General features: G+C 55.1%; 2 protein-coding genes and 1 long non-coding RNA gene across 5 annotated transcripts; 2 read left to right on the forward strand and 1 right to left on the reverse strand.

The window, feature by feature from the left end:
* The first annotated feature begins 1413 nt into the window (after positions 1-1413).
* Positions 1414-13007, forward strand: KANK3 (KN motif and ankyrin repeat domains 3). Of its 3 annotated transcripts, XM_004454678.4 has the most exons (11): positions 1414-1488; positions 5703-5764; positions 6613-7926; positions 8006-8108; positions 8296-8487; positions 8590-8674; positions 9000-9216; positions 11365-11507; positions 11625-11825; positions 11902-12000; positions 12694-13007. In XM_004454678.4, exons 2-11 carry the CDS (start codon positions 5731-5733, stop codon positions 12763-12765), a joined length of 2460 nt encoding a protein of 819 aa, XP_004454735.3. In that variant the 5' UTR covers positions 1414-1488; positions 5703-5730; the 3' UTR covers positions 12766-13007. The 3 variants fall into 3 exon arrangements, with proteins under 3 accessions (XP_004454735.3, XP_058137881.1, XP_058137882.1); XM_058281898.1 differs by having other exon boundaries at positions 11365-11825; XM_058281899.1 differs by lacking the exon at positions 11902-12000 and having other exon boundaries at positions 11365-11825.
* Positions 13008-13589: 582 nt separating this feature from the next.
* Positions 13590-14712, reverse strand: LOC139436994 (uncharacterized). Its single transcript, XR_011646552.1, has 2 exons — positions 14656-14712; positions 13590-13637 (listed from the first exon to the last, which is right to left on the reverse strand). It is a non-coding gene; the product is annotated as an uncharacterized lncRNA (long non-coding RNA).
* Positions 14713-14772: 60 nt separating this feature from the next.
* Positions 14773-20761, forward strand: NDUFA7 (NADH:ubiquinone oxidoreductase subunit A7). Its single transcript, XM_004454677.4, has 4 exons — positions 14773-14902; positions 15347-15396; positions 17380-17529; positions 20548-20761. The coding sequence occupies exons 1-4, from the start codon at positions 14852-14854 to the stop codon at positions 20642-20644; spliced, it is 348 nt and encodes a 115-aa protein (XP_004454734.2). The 5' UTR covers positions 14773-14851; the 3' UTR covers positions 20645-20761.
* Positions 20762-23599: the final 2838 nt, after the last annotated feature.

The following is a 23599-nucleotide window of genomic DNA, read 5'->3' on the forward strand; positions in this document are numbered from 1 at the left end:
CTTTCTAAAAAATCAAATATTGAACTATATTCTAAAGCTACAGTGGTAAGAGTGTCACAGGGGGCATGCATGTGCAGATGGCTGTCAGGAATGCAATAACTCGCTTTCAGACAGGTCACATTTTATCAGAATAAAGTCTGAGTTGCTTCAAATTCACCATCCTGAGGGGAAAAAAAAAGCCACCATCCTGCCTACAGTTCACCTACCATGGACACATTGACCCTTTCAGAGTTGCCCATATATGGAGCTTCACACCTCTCTTCCTTTGAACAGTTTTCCCCACCTGGAGCACCCTTTCTTAAGTGTCACCCCTGCATTGCCTTCTGGAACCCTCTCCCCAGGCTCCAACCTCTCAGAGCCAGGTCAGGTACTCGCCCTTCCTTTTTGCCACCACGAACTCCACTCCCCATCCCTCTTTGCCTCTCAGTTTTGAGGCCCAGGATGGCAGAGATCATGTTCCTGCAGGGACCAGCACAGTGCCTGGCACTCAGTAGGTGCACAATAAATGCTAGCAAAACAGGAAAAGAATCAATGCGTACACTCACCTTTGATTATAAAATAGTCCAATGGGGGTGGGGGGGGGTATATGGGGACCTCATATTTTTTTAATATAACATTAAAAAAATAAAGACAAAAAAACAAAAAATAAATATGAAAATTAAAAAAAAATAATAAAATAGTCCAATAGATTCAACGGTGAAATTTAACTTAGAGTCATTATTTCCACAAACAATTATTAAGTGCCTGCTGTGTGTCAAGGGCACTGGATAAAACGGTATTAACCCGTTTCCTATCCTTATGGCGCTGACACTTCAGTGGGAAGGGGGACAGAGGGTAAACAAGTAAAGAAACAAATAACAGAGATTGCTGGGTCTCCTCCCAGAGAGTTTAAGTCGATATCAGGGTCGTAAAACTGAGTGGTGGGAAAGATATTTCCTGAGGCGGGGCCTCCGAAGACTTTTTGAACCGGTAAGGGTAGGTGGAGAGGGCCACGTGAATTTTTGCAGGGAAGAACGATTCAGGAAGGTGGAACAGCATGTACAAAAGGTCTTGCAGAGGGAAAGATCCCGGTTCCCGGTACCTGGTCCGGGACGCGGGGGAACAAGCGCCAGCCCTTCCAGCTCCCACCCAGGGGGTCTTCCAAACACTAATCCCACCGGATCACTCTCTCGCTCCCTAGCTCCCTGTGGCTCAGATGCAAGCCTCCTAGCCTCGCGCTAAGCAGGACTGGCTACTGACGGCGAGACTCTACTCCTCTCCAGCTGCCCGGGAGACCCCGGCGGAGACTCAGGCCCGCCCCCCCGCCGCGCCCACATCCCGGGCTGGGGAGCAGCGCGGCCCGCCCCGCCGCACCATTGGACAGCTCGGAGAGCCCCTGGCGCTGGCTGGCTGGCGCGGCAGTCCGTTAGGGCCAGGGCCTTGATAATCCGTCCCCGCGCTTCGAGGGGGCGGTCTCCGGCGCGGGCGCGGCGGGGGCTGCGGCTTCAGGTAAAGCGCTGCCTGGAGGGACTCGGACCGGGGAGCTGGGGGTTCAGGGGGCCCAGCGGGACGAGGCGCTGCGCCCCCAGGCCCTCTGCGGGCCCGGCGCGCTGCGACGGGGCGGGAGCCGTGTCCTGCGGCGGCGACCCCTCCCGCGCAGCGAGCGCCAAGGTGGCTAGCGGAGCCTTGGATTCGGGAGATCGCCCCCCTACCCCGCCCTACCGATGGGGAGGGGGCTAGTTCGCCCCCTAAGTGCCTCGCACCGACTCCAAGACCCTTCCCCAGTGTTGCTCACGGGCGGTTCGGGGACCTGGGTCCAGCCCCTTCGCGCTGGACTTGATGGAAGGAGGTGACGCGGAAACGGTGTTGGGGGTGGGGGGGGGGAGGTACGGACGGCCCCCGGGCCGGCAGACAATGGACAGCGGATGGAACCGCCCGGCGATGTTTCCTGTAGGAAACGGTTCTGTCCCTGCGAGGCCGTCCTGGGGGTGGGAGGTGCGGGAGGGGGGGGCTTATCTGAGCACCTCCCCCTCCTGCTCACATCAGCCTCTCCCCCCGACCTCCGGGGTGTGAGAGCCCCGCCCCAATAAACATCAGGGGATGCCACCAACGGGGTCGCAAGCTGGGAAGGCGCCGCTTCCCCAGGACGGGAACCGCACTGGCCGCCGCGCGCCCCACTCTCGGGCTTAGTGATCACAGTTCCGAGTCCCGAAATAGGCCCTGGCGCGGGAGTGGGGGCGTATGGCGTCAGCTCTGACGGCCTAATAAGGGGGTCTCAGGCAGAGCAGAGGAATCTAGCCTTGACAGGCCGGGCAGGCAGAGGAGAGGGGAAGGCAGCTCCGCGCCTCCCCTTGGGTGAAGCTGCACCCCTGGAGCCATGGAGCTTCAGGCCAGCCCTCGCGCCACTCAGAGACGCGCGCAGGGACAGACATTGATGAAGGCTGGCAAGGTTGACCCCCCCCCCCCCCCTTGGACTCTTTGCTCACCCCAGGAGGACTATTTCTAGAAGGCAGTCAAATGTAGTGGTCAAGGGCAGGGATGCTGGTCAGAGGCTGGGTTCAAATCCTGCCTCCGCCAATGTGTAACCTGGGGTAGGTCACTTAATCTCTCTGTGTACTTTTCTCCATTAGTGCAGAGATGGGATTATAACAATAAGAAAACCTACCTCGGAGGGTTTTGCTAGGATTAAATGTTAATACCAATGAATTATTTGGGATAGAAGCTGGCCCACAGTAAATGTCAAAAGCGTTAACTACTTCCCATTCCTGGGCATCTACCCATTTTCTAGGCAGGGCTTCTTTTTTTTTTTTTTTTTTAAGATTTATTTATTTATTTATTTCTCTCCCCTCCGCCCCCCCCCCCTTGTCTGTTCTCTGTGTCTATTTGCTGCGTCTTCTTTGTTGGCTTCTGTTGTTGTCAGCAGCACGGGAATGTGTGTTTCTTTTTGTTGCGTTACCTTGTGTGTCAGCTCTCCGTGTGTGCGGTACAATTCCTGGGCAGGTTGCGCTTTCTTTCGCGCTGGGCGGCTCTCCTTATGGGGCGCACTCCTTGCGTGTGGGGCTCCCCTATGCGGGGCACACCCCTGCGTGGGGTGGCACTCCTTGTGCGCATCAGCACTGTGCATGGGCCAGCTCCATACAGGTCAAGGAGTCCCGGGGTTTGAACCGCGGACCTCCCATGTGGTAGACGGACGCCCTAACCACTGGGCCAAGTCCACCACCTAGGGTAGGGGTTCTTAACCTCTTTTGTTCCACGGACTCCTTTGCCAGTCAGGTGAAAACTGCGGACCTCTTACTAAGTCCACACTATACTGTGTGTTATTTAATAAATGTATGGCACCTGCACCAAAGTGTCCCCACAAGAATGATTTTTTGAATTTCAGTTCAAGCTCATGGACCCCTTGTTAAGAATCCCTGCTCTAGCGGCTGTCTGCCTCAACCAGTTTGGATCTCAGGATGGCCCCCAGCTCTTTCCTGGGACTCCAGAGCTTGGGATTCGGGTGTGACCAGGTCACTGGAGGAGGGGGCTGACCCTGCTGACTCACACAGCCAGCTGTGTGAGAGGCAGGTCAGGACTCCTGTGTCCCAGCCCAGGCTTTTTCCACGGTCCGTTTCTTCCTTGGCAGTTTCCTGAAAACAAGCCTCAGAGGTGCAGGCTTTCCTCCGTGATTATCCTCTGCCCTGCTGCCCTGCCCCTCCCAGAGGGTGAGAGGAAAGAAACAGCTGCTTGAGGGCTGGAAGGAGTCCCATCTGGTCTTGGGGTTGGGGGGTATATCGGGGACCCAGGCTGGACAGAGGTGTGTGTGTGGGGAGTTGAAGGGTGCCCCCAGCAGCGGGGCAGGGCCATAAATCAGATAGGTTAGTAGGTGCAGGTGGGTGTCAGGCACATAGGCAGTCACCAGGATGGCAGGGGGCTGGAAGGGTGCCTGAGAGGCCCTGGGCTGGGTTACCAGATGGTTAGTACAGTTGGGCAGTGAGTTGGAGAGCCTGCCAGTGGAAGGCTGGGTAAAGGGGGGGGGCCGTAGGGATCTGTGGCTGGGCTCTGGGGGCCAGGGGTCCCTGAAAGGTAGGCAGAGTCCAATCCGAAGGTGTTTCCCACAGGCTCTGTGCCTCAATTTCCCCATCTGGGAAAAATGTGAAGGGCAGTATCTACCTCGTACGATTGTAATCAGGCACGTAGGCAGCAGGCACTTGCTCTAAACTGCCTTACCTCCCCTGAAGCTTTTTCCCATGGGATCTTCAAAACCCCATCTTTCCTTGGAAGGTTCGTGTTTTCAAGAGTGAAGGAATGATGTTTAATCACAAATTTTTTTTTTTTCATTCCCACAACAAACGTCTTCCCCAATCTGTGCTTTTGGAATCAAAGTTCTGGACTATTTGTTCTTATTAAATATCAGCTTTTTAGTTGTAGCCCAAACTCCCTCAGTCTCTTTGAGCCCCCATCATGTCACCCAAAGAGTCACATTCCCCCGCCAACCCCAAGGATAACCACAGCTCTGACAACCTGGATGCCTGTGTCTCCATTATAAGTGCTCACAAGTTCTGTGGCGCTCCCCTAGAGACCTCTCAGTGGAAGTCCAAATGACATCCATTATTTTATATCCTTGGTGTTTCCAGCCCACACTCTCCATCATTCTGACAAGAGTTCATGAGAGATGTAGGTAAAAATGAAGATGTACAATCAAGATGCACAATTCTACCTTGTTCGTATTTTTCTTTTCTTTTTTCCCCCAGATTTTCCTAAGGAGGGGGGAAATCAAGAGAGTCTATGTTTTTAAAAATATTTTTTAATTTTTATAAGTGACATCTGAACAGATGAGTTTTCTTAAAGTATTTATTGAGCTCTCTAAGTGCTTTACATATATTATTTCATTAAAAAAATTTTTTTTATTTGTCTCCCCTTCCCTGGCCCCCCTCATTTCCTGCTCTCTGAGTCCATTTGCTGCTGTGTGTTCTGTGTATGCTTGCACCCTCGGTGGCACTGGGAAGCTGCATCTCTTTTTTTGTTGTTGTGTCATCTTGCTGCATCAGCTCTCCATGTGTGCGGCACCACTCCTGGGTGGGCTGTGTTTTTTTTCACGCAAGGCAGCTCTCCTTGCAGGGCACACTCCTTGCGTGTGGGGCACCCCCACACGGGGGCGCCCCTGGGTGGCACAGCACTCCTTGCCCACGGCAGCACTACATGCGGGCCAGCTCACTACACAGGTCAGGAGGCCCTGAGTTTGAACCCTGGCTCTCCATATGGTAGGTGGACGCTCTACCAGATGAGCCACATCCGCTTCCCCAGATGAGTTTTTAATGAGCCCAAGAAGGGCTCCGACTCTTGCCTTCCTTTTCCAAAGACTTACACCCCACCCCTTTAAGCATGTTTCTAAATTCCCTCAGGGATTGATGGCAAAAGCCAGCAAGGTTTGGGATGCCAGCTCCTCTTGATCTCTTGATTATCACCTTCCCATCTCTTGGTGAACATCTTGCCTCTTCCTCTCCTCAAGGCCTTGCAGGCTGAGGTCTGGCACCTGGGGTTCCTGCATTCATTCAACCCTAAGTTGCAGGGTCTCTTGAAAGAAGAGGCAAGGGAGGGGGGAGAAGCTCTTGGATCTGTTTACCCACACGGATTCCCCAGCTGACCCCAGGGGCCTTCCCAAGTAGGACAGAGCCTGCTTGACATGTTGTAAGGGTGGGGCAGGGTGGCCCACTCTCACCCCCTTTGGGAACCTTTTACAGGGTCTACCTGGTGGCTCTTCCAGGAAATATGGCCAAGTTTGTCCTGAATCAGAACCTGCCTGGTGAGTGTGTAAGATGGATGCATGTGTGTGCACAGATTCACACTTGGTGCTCACATGTGGGGACATAGCCCTGCCATCTCCAACACTAGTCAGAGGGAATGTTATAAACGTCCATCAGGTAAATGCCCATCACGGTCCTATTTAAAACCCACCTATGGCACTCCAATCACGTTTGGAATAAAATCCCAGTTCCTCATGGTGGCTCACAGGCCCCAGTCTAGCTCCTGCCCACTTCCACGACTGGTTTCCCTCTTACTTTGCTTCTCTCTGTCCCACATGCTGGCCTCCTCTCAGCTGTTACTTCAGCTCAGCCCACCTAGCTCACTGCTACCCCAGGGACTTTGCACAGGCTGTTTTCTTCTGAAACCTCCCACCTGGGCTTGCTTCCTCTCCATCCATTCAGGGCTAAGTTTGTAAATCCCCTCCTCAGGAAACCTTTCCTGACATGCAGAGCCAAAGTCGAGCCTCCTCCAATTCTTCTATTTCATTGTGCTACTGTTATAATTGCCCCTAGTGCCATCTGAAATGATCCTGTTTATCTAGCTTAACCCTGTCCCCTACCACAGCAGTGCAGGAATGTTTGTCTTGCTCACTACTGTGTCCCCAGCTCTTAGAAATGTGCTTGGCACATAATATGCGCTCAATGGATGCGTGATTACGTGAATATTTGGGTGCAGCTAGGTGTACGAGCTTCTGGCACCGATATGTGCAGTGGCACGTGTGCAGGGTTGGATGTGGATGGAGGAGAGCAGGTGCATCTTGGGGCGGTGGGAGACGCACTCTGGTTTGTACAGTCTCTCCGGGGTCACCTCGGCCTGACGCTCCCCACCCTCACATCCTGCCCGCAGACCTGGGGGGCCCCCGCCTGTGCCCTGGCACTGCCGGGGGTGCCCGCAGCCCCAGCTCGCCCTACTCCGTGGAGACTCCCTATGGCTTCCACCTGGACCTGGACTTCCTTAAGTACGTGGAGGAGCTGGAGCATGGCTCCAGGGCCCGCCGCATCCCGGGGCCCCAGCCCGCACGCCGTCCCCGAGCCTCACGGCCCGGCCTTGCGGGAGCGCGCAGCCCGGGCGCTTGGACGTCCAGCGAGTCTCTAGCCAGTGATGACGGCGGTGTGCCCGGCGCGCTTTCCCCAGGAGCGCCCCCGGGATCCCTGCTGCCGCCACCGTCACCGTGCGCACTCGCGCGCAACCCGCGGGTCGAGCACACGCTCCTGGAGACAAGCCGGCGGCTGGAGTTGGCGCAGGCGCACGCGCACGCGCATGAGCGCGTGTCCAGTCCAGCCCGCGTGGCCCCGCGCAGTCCGCGCGGGTCCCGCGGTAGCAGCCCTGCTCCCAGCCCCGCCCCCCAGCCCGCCCCCTCCTCTCCCGGTCCCGCGCAACTTCAACTGGTGCGCGAGCAGATGGCCGCAGCGCTGCGGCGCCTACGGGAGCTCGAGGACCAGGCACGCGCGTTGCCGGAGCTGCAGGAGCAAGTGCGCGCGCTGCGCGCCGAGAAGGCGCTCTTGCTTGCCGGGCGCACGCAGCCCGACCCCGACGGCGAGGCCGAGGCGCGCGCGGACAAACTCGCGCAACTGCGGCGGCTCACCGAGCGCCTGGCTGCCTCCGAGCGCGGCGGTCGCGCCAGGGCCAGTCCCCGGGCTGAGGTCCCTTACGGGTCAGCCGCGAGGGACCTCGAGGGCGCGCCCCAGACCCTCGAGGGGGCGGCCGCGATCCCCGACAGGGCTCCCCAGACCCGGGAGGCCGGTGCGGAGGCCGTGCCGGAGACCCGGGAGGCCAGTGTGGAGGCCGTGCCCGAGACCCGGGAGGCGAGCGTGGAGGCGGCCCCCGAGACCGTCGAGGCGGATGCGTGGGTGACAGAGGCGCTTCTGGGACTGCCCGCGGCCGCCGAGCGCGAGCTGGAGCTGCTGCGCGCCAGCCTGGAGCATCAGCGCGGGGTGAGCGAGCTCCTGCGGGGCCGGCTGCGGGAGCTGGAGGAGGCCCGCGAGGCCGCCGAGGAGGAGGCGGCGGCGGCCCAGCCCGAGGCGTGCGAGGCTGCCACCCAGACCCTGTGGGGTTGCGCCGAGAAGGCCACACAGACAGAGCCTTTCGCGGAGTCCCCCTCCCTGACGCAGGAGAAGCAGCCCGGACCCGTGGAAGGGGACAGGGCCGTGGCCCCCGCAGGTGAGTCCCGACCCTTTGCTGCGTCCTGGCCTGTTGGCCTCCGGACTCAAACTCAGTGTCTTCATCTGCCTCCCTCCAGGCATCCTCAAATCCATCATGAAGAGAAGAGATGGGGAACCTAGCCCCACCCAGCCCCACCCGGGACCCAAGAGCCTGAAGTTTGTTGGAGTCCTCAACGGAGAGTGAGCATCCACACTCCTTTCCCGGTGGCAGCGCCTGCCGCTCTGTCCCCCTCTAATCCCGGCCCCGCCCCTCGTTGCAGTGCCTTGGCAAGCCTCAGTTTCCTCATTGTAAAATGCGGACAAACCACCCCTGCCTCGCAGGACTCCAGAAAGAGCCTTCAGCAGACACCCCTCACCCTGCCCCCAGGTATGAGAGCTCGTCCAGCGAGGACGACAGCGACAGCGACAGCGACGACGCAACTGCCGAACCTCCGCGGAGCAGCTCCTCGGGCTCAGGGGAGGACAGCGGCGGTGGATCGGACTCCGGCACGCTTGGCTCCCCCAGCGGCGGGGACGCCCCGGAGCCAGAACCCGAGGCTCAGCAGGGTGCACAGGGGAGGTGAGCGGCGCCAGGCGCCCAGAGTGGGGTCTGTTGTCTCCTTCCCGCCCCACGTCATCCCCGCCCCCGCGCACCCTCCTGAGCTTCTCCACGCCTCCACAGGTGTGAACTGAGCCCGCGCATGAGGGAGGCATGCACGGCGCTGCACCGGCAGCTGAGCGGTCCCCGCGGTGTCGCGCGCGACGGCGTGAGTGCTGGGAGCAGTGAGGGCCCTTCCCAGAGGAAGCTGCGGGTTCCACCAGGGACCTCCCCTGACTTCCTCTTGGCGATAGGCGCGCTAGGTTGCATAGAGGGTGGTCCCAAGTACGGTCACCTTTTGCTGGTGACTTCCGCTGGTCTCCAAAAGGTACCGCTCCCCAGGTTACCCGACTGATCTGTTCCTTAAAGGGCCTTTCCCCAGCCCCAAACACTGACTCACTCCCCATCGCCAAAGAGGTCTCCCCAGCCCTGCCCGACAGACACCTCACCCTGGACCACCGCTGACGCGCTTTCCCCCCACCATCCTCTCGCAGGGCGCGGCGCGCCTGGTGGCCCAGGAGTGGTTCCGCGTGTCGAGCCAGCGGCGCTCTCGGGCGGCACCCGTGGCTGCGGTGTTGGGCGCGGTGACAGGCCTGGGGCCCGAGCTGCTGGCGCACGTGGTGAACCTGGCAGACGGCAACGGCAACACGGCCCTGCACTACAGCGTGTCCCACGGGAACCTGGCCATTTCCTGCCTGCTGCTGGATACGGGTCAGCGCCCAGGAGGGGAGGGCCTGGGTGGTTCCGGGCTGCGTGAACCGGAGGGCAGAGAAAGGCAGGGCAGGCAGAGGTGGGCCTCGTGCTGCCATCCGGTTGCGCCATTACAGGATTCAGTGGCTGGATGGGTAGGTAGCCCAGGACCTTCCAGTCCCAGCTCTGCCCTGGCCCTCCTCCCACTTTTCAGGACAGGGAATAACGGGGCTTTGGAATCTGGTGTACCGCAGTTAATTTCCAAATTCTCAGCTTCCTCATTGCTGAAATAGTAATGGCAACGCCTCAGTGGCCGGGCACTTGGGGGAAGGGTGGAGGTCAGTAAAGGGCCACCAGTGGGCGTGTTCAGGGCCCTTCCCCGTCATGGCGCTGAGTCTCCCGTCCTTGCGCTGCTTCATTCCTGAGCCTCAGTGTGTGGCCACCACTTCCTTTCCAGCCTCACTGATCAGGATCGATTCCCTCCGGCCCGGGATGGCGCCCTGGGCCTGGTGGTCCTCTGCCCCCAGGTCCTGTACAGGCTACATTTCACCCATCTACCACCCGTCTCCTGCTTCCCATCCTTTGCATCCCTCCACTAGAAATGCCCACCCCCAGATGTGGCTGAGACCACAGGTATTGATGGAGAACCTACTGTGGGTGGCACAAGCGTAGGTGGGCCGATACAGCTGCCTTCCCCATGGGATTCCCAGCCCAGGGGGATGCCAGACCGTGAGCAACTCATTGCCCTCCAGGGACCTCCAGGAGCCCCCCTGGGTACCCGCCTTCAAGTCCAGTAAGCTGGGGGGGAGAGGAGTCTGTTCTAGGAGGCCTCTCTTGCCCCATATTGCAGGCTGGGATGGGTCTCCCCCAAATTCCTCCCATCTCTGCAGGTCTTGGTGAACTGGGGAAGGGCACGATGAATTACTTGGCAAGGAGACAATGAATGAGCTCAAAAGATTATTTCCTGGAAATCTCCTGCCTTCCAGGGGTGGGCGCTGCAGAAGTGGCAAGGCAGGCGCAGGGACCTTAGTCACCACAAAGGCCCCAGGCTCCTTGACCTCCCCCACAGGGTATGCAATTTTAGTATTAGCATAGTGGAACCTTCCAGGGAGAGCAGAGCAGCATGAGCAGGTCTCATGGCAAGAAGTGAAAGGGGGCTGGGGTTTTGGCTTTTTCCATTTTTATTGATAACATATACAAAGTAACATTTCCCATTTTAGCCACTTTCAAGTATACAATTCAGTTCTGTTCATTATGTTTATGTTGTGACATCCTCACCACCAGACATGACCAAAACTTTTCCATCACCCCAAAGAGAACACCATCGGTTACCCATGAAGCATTCCCCATTCCCCATTCCCTATTCCCCATCCAGCCCTGGGTACAGTTATCCTGTCTCTGTGAATATGCATACTCCTCACCCCATTTTAAATCACTCGATTTAACCCTTTTATCCATGACCTTGATCTAGCTCCTTTCTCCCAAACCTCTTATCCCCACACGTCCCCAAACTGTCCCTATCCTGGTGAGCTTTCAGAGTGGTGGGGTAGACAAGCATTGTAACAATTATTCCAAGGGAGCAAGTGTAGCTCAGTGGCTGAACATTTGCTCCCATGTATATGGTCCTGGGTTCAACCTCTGCTAACTCCTACAAAGAAAAAAAAAAAAAAAAAAAAAGACAAGAAGCATTAGCCAAACTTGGCAGGGAGAGTGTTTCCAAAGGAAAGGACACTGTACATTTTCCAATGGCTGCTTCTGGCTGCCGCATAAACGAGTGGACTCATAGACCAGAGTGGAGGTTGGCAGTTATCCAGGGAATGGTGGCTTGGAAGAGGGTGGTAGCCGTGAAAATAAGAATATCCACCCATTCACTCAACAAATGTTTATTGAGCACTTACTAGTGCCAGATAGTGCTCTAAGTGCCAGGACATACCACAGAGAACCAAACCAAGTCCCTGCCCAATAGGGCCAGGGAAGGCTTCACTGAGCCCAGATGGTGGAGCCATGTGGCTACTGGGGAAGTGTTAAGCAAAGGGACCAGTAGACGTGTGTTCAGCCAAGATGGATTGTCATGCCGATGATGAACTCAAGGTTTGGTGGGAGCCAAGCTGTCCAGAGATGGACCTGGGATTCCCATCTCTTAGTGACTGGCCCCTTCCTCCCACCCAGGGGTCTGTGAGGTTAACCGCCAGAATCGAGCTGGCTACTCAGCCCTCATGCTGGCTGCACTTACCTCTGTGGGGCAGGAGGAGGATATGGCTGTGATCCAGAGACTCTTCCGCATGGGTGATGTCAATGCCAAGGCCAGCCAGGTGCGTGCACACCTCCTCTTGAGATATCAATTCACCCAGGGAACCACCGTAGTCCCAGACCTCCCTTCTCCCAAAGACCAAGCCAGCCCTGTCCCCTTTTTTTCCTCCCCCCACCAGACAAAGCAGACGGCCCTCATGCTAGCCATCAGCCATGGCCGCCAGGATATGGTGGCAGCCCTGCTGGCATGTGGGGCTGATGTGAACGCACAGGACGCAGATGGAGCCACAGCGTTGATGTGTGCCAGCGAGTATGGGCGCCTGGACACTGTCCGGTTGTTGCTGGCCCAGCCTGGCTGTGACCCGGCCATCCTGGACAACGTAAGCCACCACGGGGCTGGTGTGGGGGGTGCCCATGCGTTGGCTCAGGGACCTGACCACCCCTAATGTCCCTCAGGAAGGTACCAGTGCCCTGGCCATTGCCCTGGAGGCAGAGCAGGATGAGGTGGCTGCCCTGTTACATGCCCACCTAAGCTCCAGCCAGGTTGGTCTCCTGGTGAGTACAGCCCCAGCCTGCAGGGGAGCACCAGGGGTATCTGGATGCTCCTACAAGGCCAGGATTTGATGTTTCCTCTGCAAAATGCCCATGAGGTAGACGAGGCCCACTTTACATGTTATCAAACTAAGGCCTTAAGGGAAAGATTCACACAGGGTGGGACTAGGGAAGACTTAGATCTGTCATGTCATGTCCCTGAGAGACTAGTTTCAAAGGAAAAGGCAGACCTATGGCATTAGGCAGGGTGGGGGAAGCCAATGCAGGTCCCTAGCAGGTCAGCTTCAGGATTGGAGGCCAGAGAATTTGGCAGCAGGAAGGAAGGGCAGGCCTGAGGGAACACACATGGGTTTGACCCCAACGGGGGTAAAGCCTTTACATTTAAACGCCAAGTGCCAGGCTCTGTTCTAAACACTTTCATAAACCAGACTCATTCTATCAGGATATACTGGGCTGTACGAGGCTCAGTTTAGAGATGCAGAAACTGAAAGTGACTTGGCTGAGTCAGTGGCAGTGAGAGGATTCAAACCCAGGCAGCCTGGCTCCACCATAAAAAAGGAAGGTTCCTCCTTAGAAGGACTGAGGTGGAAAAGAGCAAGCCCTCCAATATCAGAGGGGCTAGCCACTCTGAACCCCACCCCCCACCTCCTGCAGGAGTAAGACTAACAGGATCCCCTTCCATCTCTCCTGAACCAGCCGCCCCTTGACTCCAAGGCTATGCCCGAAGGAGAACGTGATGACAACCGAGAGGACCCCCAGCCCCAGTGAGCAGCCTGGCACGCTGGAATGGGGAAAGCCCTCACCCTCTCACCCTCAACCCAAGGAACAGGAACGGCCTGGCTCCTCCACCCAGATGCTAGTCTTGGCCCACGAGGAAGACTATTTTGCCTTAGATAGTTCAGTGCCCAGGAGAGACTCACCCTGGACTCACCAGAATGAAGCAGGGAGTAAGGAGTGACTGACCCTGGTTTACCTCTCCCCACCTTCCCTAAATAAAACATTCCTACTAAGCCTATGTCTTGTTTGGGGTACACAAACACAGGAATGCTCCTCCTCAGAAAGAAAACACCCTGTTGGAAAGACCCACCCCCAATGTTTTCTGATTACAGACCACCTGGGGGTGATACAACAAAGGGTCCAAATAGACCTCACAGGAAGCCTAGCTGTAACCCCAGCCAGATTACACATATAGGAACTGGGGTTTACATACAATTTAAATGGTTTATTTAACAGTCGCAAATCATCTCCACAGGCCAGGTGGTCCACCCGGACATCCAGGACCCTGAAACAAACCCAAGCATGAGATGCTAATAGATCACTGCCCCTCAGACCTCACTCTGGCCCCAGGGAAAACCCTGGTACCTGACAACCTCCCTCTCCTGTATTGCCAATCTAAGCAGACCTTTGCCTCCTCCCAAGATCTTCCCAACCATAGGCTTATTATAGAAGCCTCCCTAACACCAGCCAGGGGTCTAACAGCCCCCTACACCCCTCCAGTTCTGCACTCACCAGCAGGCTCAGCGCAGCCTCCGAGCCTCTCGTTCAGACTCCAATAGAGTCAGGACATCGCCCTCGCGCACAGGGCCTTTCACGTTGCGGATGATGGAGCGGCTTGTGTCGTCCATGAATTCCACACGAACCTAGAGACCAGCAGGAGGTGGGGGAAAAAGTCAGGGTGGGCACTACGAGTTGGAAAGCAGATGTGGACTTAAAAGGATGTGTGTTGGCGGCCATTCTAGGGTCCACAGGATGGAGGAATAGAGAATGGATGAGACTGGACTTACTGATATTCTATTCATGAACTATTGTGATCAGTAATCGAAAATGTGGCATTGGTGTGGAGAAAGTGGCCATGGTGGCTGCTGGGGGTAGGGAGTGGGAGGAAGAGATGAGATGTGGGGGAATTTTTGGGACTTGGCGTTGTCCCGGGTGGTGCTGCAGGCACAGTTACCGGACATTGTATGTTCCCCCATGGCCCAATGGGTAGACTGTGGGAGAGTGTGGGCTATGGTGTGGACCACTGACCATGAGGTCTAGCGGTGCTCAGAGATGGATTCACCAAATGCAATGAATGTCTCATGATGATGGAAGAGATTGTTGTTATGGGGGGAGGAGTGGGGTGATGGGGGTGGGGGGTATATGGGGACCTCATATTTTTTGAATGTAACATTAAAAAAAAAAATAGAAAAAAAAGGATGTGTGTGGGGGGCCAGGTCAAAGGGAGAACAAAGCTTCCGATACTCCCGAAGACAAAGTCCCCAGAGGAACAAACTGCAACTCTAGGATGGGGGGGCCCAGATCGGCAGAGACAAAGCAGTCGTGGGGGCAGGCTGCGCCTAGCTCAAGGGAACTCCGACCCCAAACCCCAGCTGGCAGGGCCTTGATAAGGGCTCGGACGCTCCCAGAGATTCGGGGCAAAGGAAGACTCCGTTCTCAGATTCCGGCTGGCCTGGGGCCTGGAAGGGATCATCAGAGTTCAGATCCCGGGGAGTCGTCGGGGCTCCCACCCGCTCACCTGCGTGCACTGTCCCTGCGAGCCAGTCCTGCCCAACACCTTGGTGACCTGGCGGAAAGAAACTGGTCAGATCTAACCCGTACGGCTCCCCTACATTCTCCTCCCGCCTCATTCCGACCCCCAGATTCGGATCCCCGACTCACCCGGGCCAGCTTGATAGGTTGCACGCGACTAGTATCCATGATGGCGGCAGTCAGCGGAAAGGAGTCACGTGCTCCGGGAAGAGCTTTTATATGCTTTCCAGGCTCCGCCCAGTCTCGCTCTCGCGAGACAGGCCGCGGCCCTCCCAGCAGGCCTCGCGGGAGGAACGTCACTGGTGCCCTTCAGCTGTTAAGAAAGATGGCGTCCGCCACCCGTTTCATCCAGCGGCTGCGGAACTGGGCGTCCGGGGTGCGCAGGGCGGACAGGGTCGCACTGGGGGGACTGTGGGATCCGTGCGCCCCGGACCGGGCCCGGCCATTCACCTTCATCCTCAAAGATGCTTGAGGTCTTTAAGGCCAGCGCCCCCCTCTGGTCCTGGACGTTTCCTGTGCCATGACCGTCGCTCATCCCGGGATCTCCCCGGGAGCCTCCAACTTGTGACCCCTTCACCTCCGGACACACTAGCCCACACTCTTAGCTCTTGATTCTCCCTTGGCCGGAGAATCACTCGGAGATGGCACCTTCCCAGTCCCGGACCGCTTTAGCTCTGGATCTCGTGGGCCCGGCCCCCTTGCTTTTCTTTTCACCTTTAGGGCACATATCCGTGTCCTCTTTTCAATCACCGGAACTTCTCTGCACCCTCTCCTTCCCAGGGGTGGCCTGCAGGCTGACCTTCCCTCTCTTCTCCCACAGCAAGATCTGCAGGCGAAGCTGCAGCTGCGCTACCATGAGATCTCCAAGCGGTGAGCATTCCCTGCTCCCTGCCTTGGGCCCTGTCTGGTCTTCCCTGGACCACATACAGAATCCATGTTTTTTTTTTGTTTTTTTTTTTTTAGCCCCTGGACCACTGGGCGGAGATTGCCTCTAGCCCCCTGGCAAGCTGTGGAGGCTGAAAAGATTTGCCTTTATCCTTGTTTGACTTTCTGTGGTGGAACAGCCAGGCTAGGATTGCATTCCGTGTGGAAATCATGATTAGTGGGACCCTTACCGTTAGTGTTATCATCTCCAAGGTACAGATGAAAAAAAGTTGAGAGTAGGAGGGACTAAGTCATTTGCCTAAAATCACCCAGAAACTAGAAAGTGGCAAAGCTGGGACTTAAACTTAGAAGTGTCTTGATTTCAAATTCATTTCTGTCCCAAATTACTTAACAATTATTAGGCCCTGGCCATGTCCTCGGCCTTGGCAATCATGGTGAATATGAAAAGTTAGCCTGCATTCCTTTCATGGAGCTCACATCCAAGGGAGAGAAAAACAGTGAAATAAACATATAGGCTAACATTGTTCTGGAATGCTTTGAAGAAAAAAAAAAATGAATGCCTAAACTGGAGGGTGGCTACCTGAGGTCTGGTGGTCATGAAAGTTTCTTCAGGTATTGACTTTGGAGTTGAGGCCAGGATGCCACTGTGGCTGAAGTACCCCAAGGAAGGGAAATAGTGGCACTATACGAGGTCATAGCGCTACCAGGGCTTTGTCAGCAGAGGTGGTCACTGAGGATTATCACGAAAGCAAGAAAAATAGCATTAAAGTATTCAAATTGATGTGCTTGTTTATATGTTGTAACTAATTCCAAATATTGTAGTACTGAAGAATTGCTTTTCTACCAGGATAGTTTGATGCATAATTCTTGTGCCTGTTGGGGAAATGGCTTTGTAAACATTTAAACTTTTTTAGGGCAGTGGTGCCCCCTAGTGCCGATCATTTGGGCATTCCCATTGGCACTGGTTCTTTTTCCCTTTACTGTGCTAGGACTGTAGAAAACTAGGGTCTTGCTTGCAGTGTCATTTCTGCATTTTAGGGTTTTAGAAACTTTGTCACAGAACATATTGCTTTGAATATTAGATTTGTTAATTTATAAATACAGTGAGTATCACTTGTTTTAGGGGAAAAAAGCCTAAATTCTGGCAAAACAGTTACTAGACAAAAAAGTCCTTTAAAAACATTGTTTAAATGAAAACCTGGCCCCTTGATGATCTCTGCCCTTCTCTCTCTGCTGCATTTTCCACAGAAGGTCCTTTTTGCCAATATTTTGTTTTGAGGTTAGCGTTTCCTTTTAAGGCTCCAGACTTCTTTGTGAATCAGTCCAGCGTTTAGCCCAAGTCAGAGCAGAGCTCCATTTACCTCCTGTCCAGCCACAGTGAGTTTTGGAGTCTGATCACCTGGGAGCAGGGAAATGCAGAGGACCTGGGTCCCCATAGCTCCAAGGCCGAGGTGCCAGCAGCTCTTTGAATAGTAAGCCTTGATCCCAGCGATGCTCTTTTGAGATAACAGAAAATGCCATGGTTCTGTAGCCTGACCTTTGGGGGAGAAGCCCCTCACAGTGGGCTAAATCTGGGGCTGTTGCCAAAGCATTTATTTCCTGACACCTGCAGGTGGGGGTTAGGCAAGTGCCAAGCTCTGGGCCATGGAGGGCTGGAAACAGGTCCTGGGAGGCCTCACAAAGGGTCCTCTACCCATCACACCTGGGGCAGGTGGGGGACCTGTGGTGGGGCAGGCCCTTGCCTCCCAGTTCCTTTGCATCCAGAGCGGGGGCTTCCATTGGCTTCTGAGCCCTGGACCCCCTTCCTAGGCATATGTTCCTGATGCAGTGCACCAAGGGGATGTCCCGTCCCAGTGACTGCAGGCCCTGACTCCTGGGATTGCAGCTACTTTGGGTCCCTGCTCCAGCCTGATGGGGCAGTGAGGGAGACGGTGGGTTTGCTTCAACGCTGGTGTTCTTTCTCCTCAGGACTCAGCCTCCTCCCAAGCTCCCTGTGGGCCCCAGCCACAAGCTCTCCAACAACTACTACTGTACTCGCGATGGTCGCCGTGAAGCCGTTCCCCCTTCAGTCATCATGTCCTCACAGAAGGCACTAGGGTCAGGCAAGCCAGCAGAGAGGTGAGGGCCTCTGGCATGGCTCACCCAGAGCCCCCCAAGATACCCTCCATTCCCCCCACAGCTTGTCCTTTTTCCTGGACTTCGAAAGGGTGCTTTTCAAGATCTGGTTTTTTTTAAACTATGAACTATGTCAGAAACCCCGTGCTGAACACTTTTTGTCTGAGAGCTCTTTTTTTTTTTTTTAAAGATTTGTTTTATTTATTTCTCTCCCCTTCCTGTCCCCCCCATTGTCTCCTCTCTTGTATCCATTCACTGTGTGTTCCTCTGTGTCCGCTTGCATTCTCGGCAGCACCGGGAATCTGTGTCTCTTTTTTGTTGTGTCATCTTGCTGTGTCAGCTCTCCGTGTGTGCGGTGCCACTCCTGGGCAGGCTGTGCTTTTTTTGTGCAGGGTGGCTCTCCTTGTGGGGTGCACTCCTTGCACATGGGGCTCCCCTGCGTGGCATGGCACTCCTTGCGCGCAGCAGCACTGCACATGGGCTAGCTCATCACACGGGCCAGGAGGCCCTGGGTTCGAACCCTGGACCTCCTATATGGTAGGCGGATGCTCTATCAGCTTCCCTGAGAGCTCAATTTAATCCTGACCCAGTCCAGCCTGGAGCTGAGAGCAAGTGAAGCTTCAGGATCCCTTCAAGGCTTTGGGGGAATTCTAAGCATTATTATTATTATTATTATTATTATTATTATTTTGCAGGCAGGAAGTTTATTGAGAAGCTATCCCTATGGAAGGGGTCTGAAGAATAGACTTCAGCCTGCCCCTAGAAGGTGGTAGATATGACTTTATACAGTATATCAATAGGCGGGAAAACTAAGTACAGCCTGGGGCCAAAGGCTAGGGGGTAGTGGGCTAGGACATAGGGTATTCTTGTAATCTGGAGGGATTGGTGGGGCCTGGCCCGGGAGCTGGTGAAGGCCCTTACCTGCTTCACTGCTATATGGCTCCTTTGTTCATTCTCAGGAGGGGATGGGCTATGGAGGTCATGGCTGGACGCTGTTCAGGCATTCTTGTAGTGGTAATTTTATATTTTTCTTATGGAAAGAATTGTATAAATAAAGAATTGTATAAAGTGCTTCAAAACTTTTTTGGTCCCCAGCCTCAGGTGCCTTGTAAGACTTAAATGGGGTCAGTAATAGAATTACCCTCAGGGAGTCACTACAAGGATTAGTTCTCACAGTGAGTGTGTATAAGTTCCCAGAATGGATTCTGGCACAGAGTCAGTGCCAAGCCTCCCTCCTAGTAACTCCATGGGTTAAGTGGCAATGGCCTCTGTTGCCATCAAGGCCTAGCGAGGCTAAGTGACTTTTTTGCATCACACAGCCAGCAGGGGGCAGTAGCAGGATTTCACATGCACAGTGGTATCTTGGCTCTCTGGCTGATGCACCCTGTGGCCTTGGGCCAGGCCTTCCATGTACCTTGGTTGGTGCATCCTGTAAAAGGAGGGTGGGAAGAGTGCAGCATGATGAAGCTTGTCAGACAGGCCAGGGCCTGGTGTGCAGGTAGAAGTCGGTGAATGACTGCTGTAGTGGTCCTTGTTACCCTCCGATTCTTGCCCACCTTTCCCAGGGAGGCGGCCTGCTGCCTCTGACATGAGAGCCCACCTACCTGCCTCCTTTCTATTCTTTCTTGGGTATGTGTGAGCCTCTCCAGCTCTAGGCCCAGGGATTCAGATGGGCCTGGGGGGCAAGGGGAGAGAGGCTTGCCCTGGATTTGCTGGCAGTGAACTTCTTGGGGCTCACTGTTGGCCAGCCAGTGAACCAAAGGGCATATATATATGTTTTTTTAAAGATTTATTTATTTACTTTATTTATCCCCCTCTTCCCCAGATGGTTCTCTCGTCTGTCTGCTCATTGTTTGCTCTCCTTCTCCGGGAGGTACGGGAACCAAACCCGGGACCTGTCACATGAGAGGCGAGGGCCCAATGGCCTGAGCCACATCTGCTCCCCATAGGCTCCCACATCTGCTGGCTTGCAGTATCTGCTCATTGTAGCGGGGGCAGCGTTAGCTCATCTTCTTCTGGGAGGCACCAGGACATGAACCCGGCACTTCCCATGTGGTAGGCAGGCGCCCAATGGGTTGAGCCACAGCCATTTCCCCAAAGAGTATAATTTTATTTATTTATTTTTTTAAGATTTATTTTTTTAAATTTATTTTTCTCTTCTTCCCCCCCCGCCCCAGTTGTCTGCTTTCTGTGTCCATTTGCTGTTCTTCTTTGTCTGTTTGTATTCTTGTCAGTGGCACCAGAATCTGTGTTTCTTTTTGTTGCGTCATCTTACTATGTCAGCTCTCTGTGTGTGCGGTGCCATTCCTGGGCAAGCTGCACTTTTGTTTTTTTACGCTGGGCGGCTCTCCTTACAGGGTGCACTCCTTGTGCGTGGGGTTCCCCTATGCGAGGGACACCCCTGTGTGGCACGGCACTCCTTGCACACCTCAGCACTGTGCTTGGGCCAGCTCATCACATGGGTTAAGGAGGCCCAGGGTTTGAACACTGGACCTCCAATGTGGTAGGCGGATGCCCTATCCATTGGGTCAAATCCACTTCCCAGGGTGTACTTTTAAATTGCTCTCAGCCCCATTAGCCTAAATGCTTCATGAGGGTGGCCTCACTGTGTCCAGATATATCCAGTGCAAGGCACAGTATCTGGCTGCTGTGCAGTAAGCATGCAGCACATGAAGGAAGGAAGAACAGTTGGATGTGTGTCACCTGATACTTGACCCTACTGCCAGTATCTTATTCTGAGGCAGCAGGGGTTGCTTATCTACCCTGGAGGCTGCAAGTTGGAAGGGGAGCTGGAGGAGGAGCTCAGCCCTTGGCCCAGGAGCCAGGGCTGGCCGAATGGGGTTCCCACCAGCTTGGGCAGAAAGCAGGGTGGTGGCTGATCTGAATCAGGGACCCTGTTGGTGGGGCGCTGGGAGAGTTTAGATGTCTGAAACATCAGGGGGAAGATGCGGCCTTGCTCAGATCCTTCCACAGTGTTCTCTGGAGACCTGGCCCTCATCACAGTCTGTTTCCTTCCTCCAGCTCACACTCCCCTCTGGCCACCTCTGAGAAGAAGGCAGTGACTCCGGCCCCACCTGTAAAGAGGTGGGAACTGTCCAAGGACCAGCCTTACCTGTGACTCAGTGAACTGGAGCACCTGGCCGTGCCCTCAGGACACCTGAGCGCTTCACTTCCTTGGATTCCCTGTGGGAAAACGTGACCTAATTTATGACAAATACATCATGTTTGACTCTCACGTTGGCTTTTATTTTATATTTTTATTTTATTCTATTTTTTTAAGATTTATTTTTATTTCTCTCCCCCTCCCCCTTTCCCCCGTTGTCTCCTCTCTGTGTCCATTTGCTGTGTGTTCTGTGTCCACTTGTATTCTTGTCAGTGGCCCTGGAAATCTGTGTCTCTTTTTGATGCATCATCTTGCTGCATCAGCTCTCTGTGTGTGCGGCACCACTCCTAGGCAGGCTGCGCTTTTTTCGTGCAGGGTGTCTCTCCTTGCAGAGCGCACTCCTTGTGAGTGGGGCTTCTCTACGCGGGGGACACCCCTGCGTGGCAGGGTACTTCTTGTGCGAGTCATCACTGCGCATGGGCCACCTCACCACATGGGTCAGGAGGCCCTGGGTTTGAACCTGGACCTCCCATATGGTAGGCAGACGCTCTATCAATTGAGCCAAATCCGCTTCCCTGTTTCCATGGGAATCTTTCTTTTTTTTGCGTCATCTTGTTGTGTCAGCTCTCCTTGTGTTTGGCACCATTCCTGGGCAGGTGGCACTTTCTTTCGCGCTGGGCGGCTCTCCTTATGGGGTACAGCCTTGCACATGGGGCTCCCCTATGCGGGGGACACCCCTGCGTGGCAGGGCACTCCTTGTGTGCATCAGCACTGCACATGGGCCAGCTCCACACAGGTCGAGGAGGCCCGGGGTTTGAACCGCAGACCTCCCATGTGGTAGATGGACGCCCTAACTACTGGGCCAAGTCCACTGCTGACTGGGCCAAGTCCGCCACCTTCCCTATTTCTATTTATTTTTCTTTATTTATTCCCACCTCCCCCTAAGATGGTTCTCTCATCTGTCTGCTCATTGTTTGCTCGCCTTCTCTAGGAGGGACTGGGAACTGAACCTGGGACCTCCCACATGGGAAGCAAGTGCCCATTAGCCTGAGCCACATCTGGTCCCTGCAGGCTATGATGTCTGCTGGCTTGTGGCATCTGCTCATCTTTTAGGAGGCACCAGGACCTGAACATGGGCCCTCCCGTGTGGTAGGCGAGCACCCAACTGGTTGAGCCACATCTCCTTCCTGGCTTTTATTTTTTAATCTTCACATGAGTTTCTTGGATTTTGGGGTGAAGTTGGTGTGGTGTCTGCTAACTCTGTCAGTCTTCCAAAGGTGGGAGGGCGACAGTGATTCTCGAGCTCAGGGTGGCACGCTCTCCCTGGTGCAGAGAGAAGACCTGTGCAGAGATGTCACTATCCTTTCCCCAAGGAGAGGGTCGGAATGTATGACCTCTCCCAGGAGCTGGTTCGAAGACCTCTTGGTGTTTGAGGAACTTTGGCTGTAAGGCCAGGATGGGGCGGTGGTGGGGGTGGAGTGTTGAGGCAGTGGAGTGCAAGGCAGGCCGCTCACTTCCCTTGCTTTGATTGCTACCCTGGCCTTTGCTCAGATGCATCGACATTTGGCTCACATTTTAAGCACCTTAGCACCACAGGCCACACCACCTGGCTGCTTAGTAGGGGAGGCAGCCAGGTGGTAGGTGAGGACAGTGAGGGTGGCCCAGTGGTGAGGCTTACCTAGGGCAGGCAGGAAAGGCCTTTATGCTAGGGGCAAGGAGGAGGTAGCCAAGGGAAGGAAGGCAGCATGTCCTTGCAGAAGGAAGGTGAAAAGGGCTGGGTGCAGGAGCAGTGGGGAGCCATGCCTGGAGCTTACCTGAGGGAGCATTGTGGTTACCTCATGAAAGAACCCCTAACCCTTCAGCAGGGGAAGATCAGGGATGTACCAAGAGGTGGGTAAGGCCCTCTGGGGGATTAGAGTGTGAGACCACCCTGCGCTCTGAAAGCTTAGAGCAAGGCAGGAAAAGCGAGCCTTACAAATGCTAAAAGCCAGGTCATTGGGGAGAAGGCCCTGTGGGCTGAAACACCTTGAAGGTTTCCTGAAGGAGGTGGGATTCTGGTTGGGGCAGAAGCAGTGTCGGATTCAGGAAGAAGATGGGGGGGGGGGCGGTTCATGTTCTGGGGACAGGGTGTGCAGAGGCTAGGCTCAAGGAGAAGAGCAATTCCGGGGGACTTCCAGAGACCCCAGGCATTCGGGGTTTCAGCCCTTGCAAGGTGTGATGCCATGGAAGGTTTCTCAAGAGACTTATGACCCAGATATGAAAACTGCCATGAAGGAGCAGGAAGGGAGACTGAAACCTGCTGAGCAGGGCCCATGTGCCAGGTACTGCCCCGAACACTCTGTCCTTGATCTTATCTAATTCCTGGAGCAGTGCTGTGGGGTCACAGCTGTTGTGACACCCCTTGATGGAGGAAGAGCTGAGGAACAGAGAGACCAGCACTTGCTCTGCGCACCCAGAGCCGGACCTGACCCTGGGAGCTGATGGCTTTGCACCCAACCACTGCATGTCCACAAACCTCCTGCTTCAGCCTCCTCCCTTTCCTCCATCCCCAGCCTCAGAGGGGCCCCTCCCCTCCCCACCTCCCCTCCTATCTGTCACTCATTCCAATGCCCATGGAGACCTTTGCCTTTTACCTCCTTTCCCCTAGGAACGGGGAAGATTATTGTGGGAAAAATACCTATACTCCCAAAATAGCTGTAACCTCACACATTTTCAAATAGCGAAGCACACCCTCAATGTGCAAACTGAGCTCCTCCTGGGGAAATCTGGACACTTTAGAGCAGTTTCATGGGAAACTTGAAGAGTGGGAAGCCTTTGCACATGTGTCTCGGCTGGATGGAAGTGCCTGGTCTAGGGTCCCACCCTTGGGTCCAGCTGGCTATGTTCCTCCTAAGGCGGATCTGTAGAGGAGATACTTGTTTTCAAGGAAACACCGCCACCAGATTGGCTAGAAACGCTGCAGAAGGTGTG

This window comes from Dasypus novemcinctus, chromosome 19 (genome assembly GCF_030445035.2).
Source record: "Dasypus novemcinctus isolate mDasNov1 chromosome 19, mDasNov1.1.hap2, whole genome shotgun sequence".
NCBI lineage: Eukaryota > Metazoa > Chordata > Mammalia > Cingulata > Dasypodidae > Dasypus > Dasypus novemcinctus.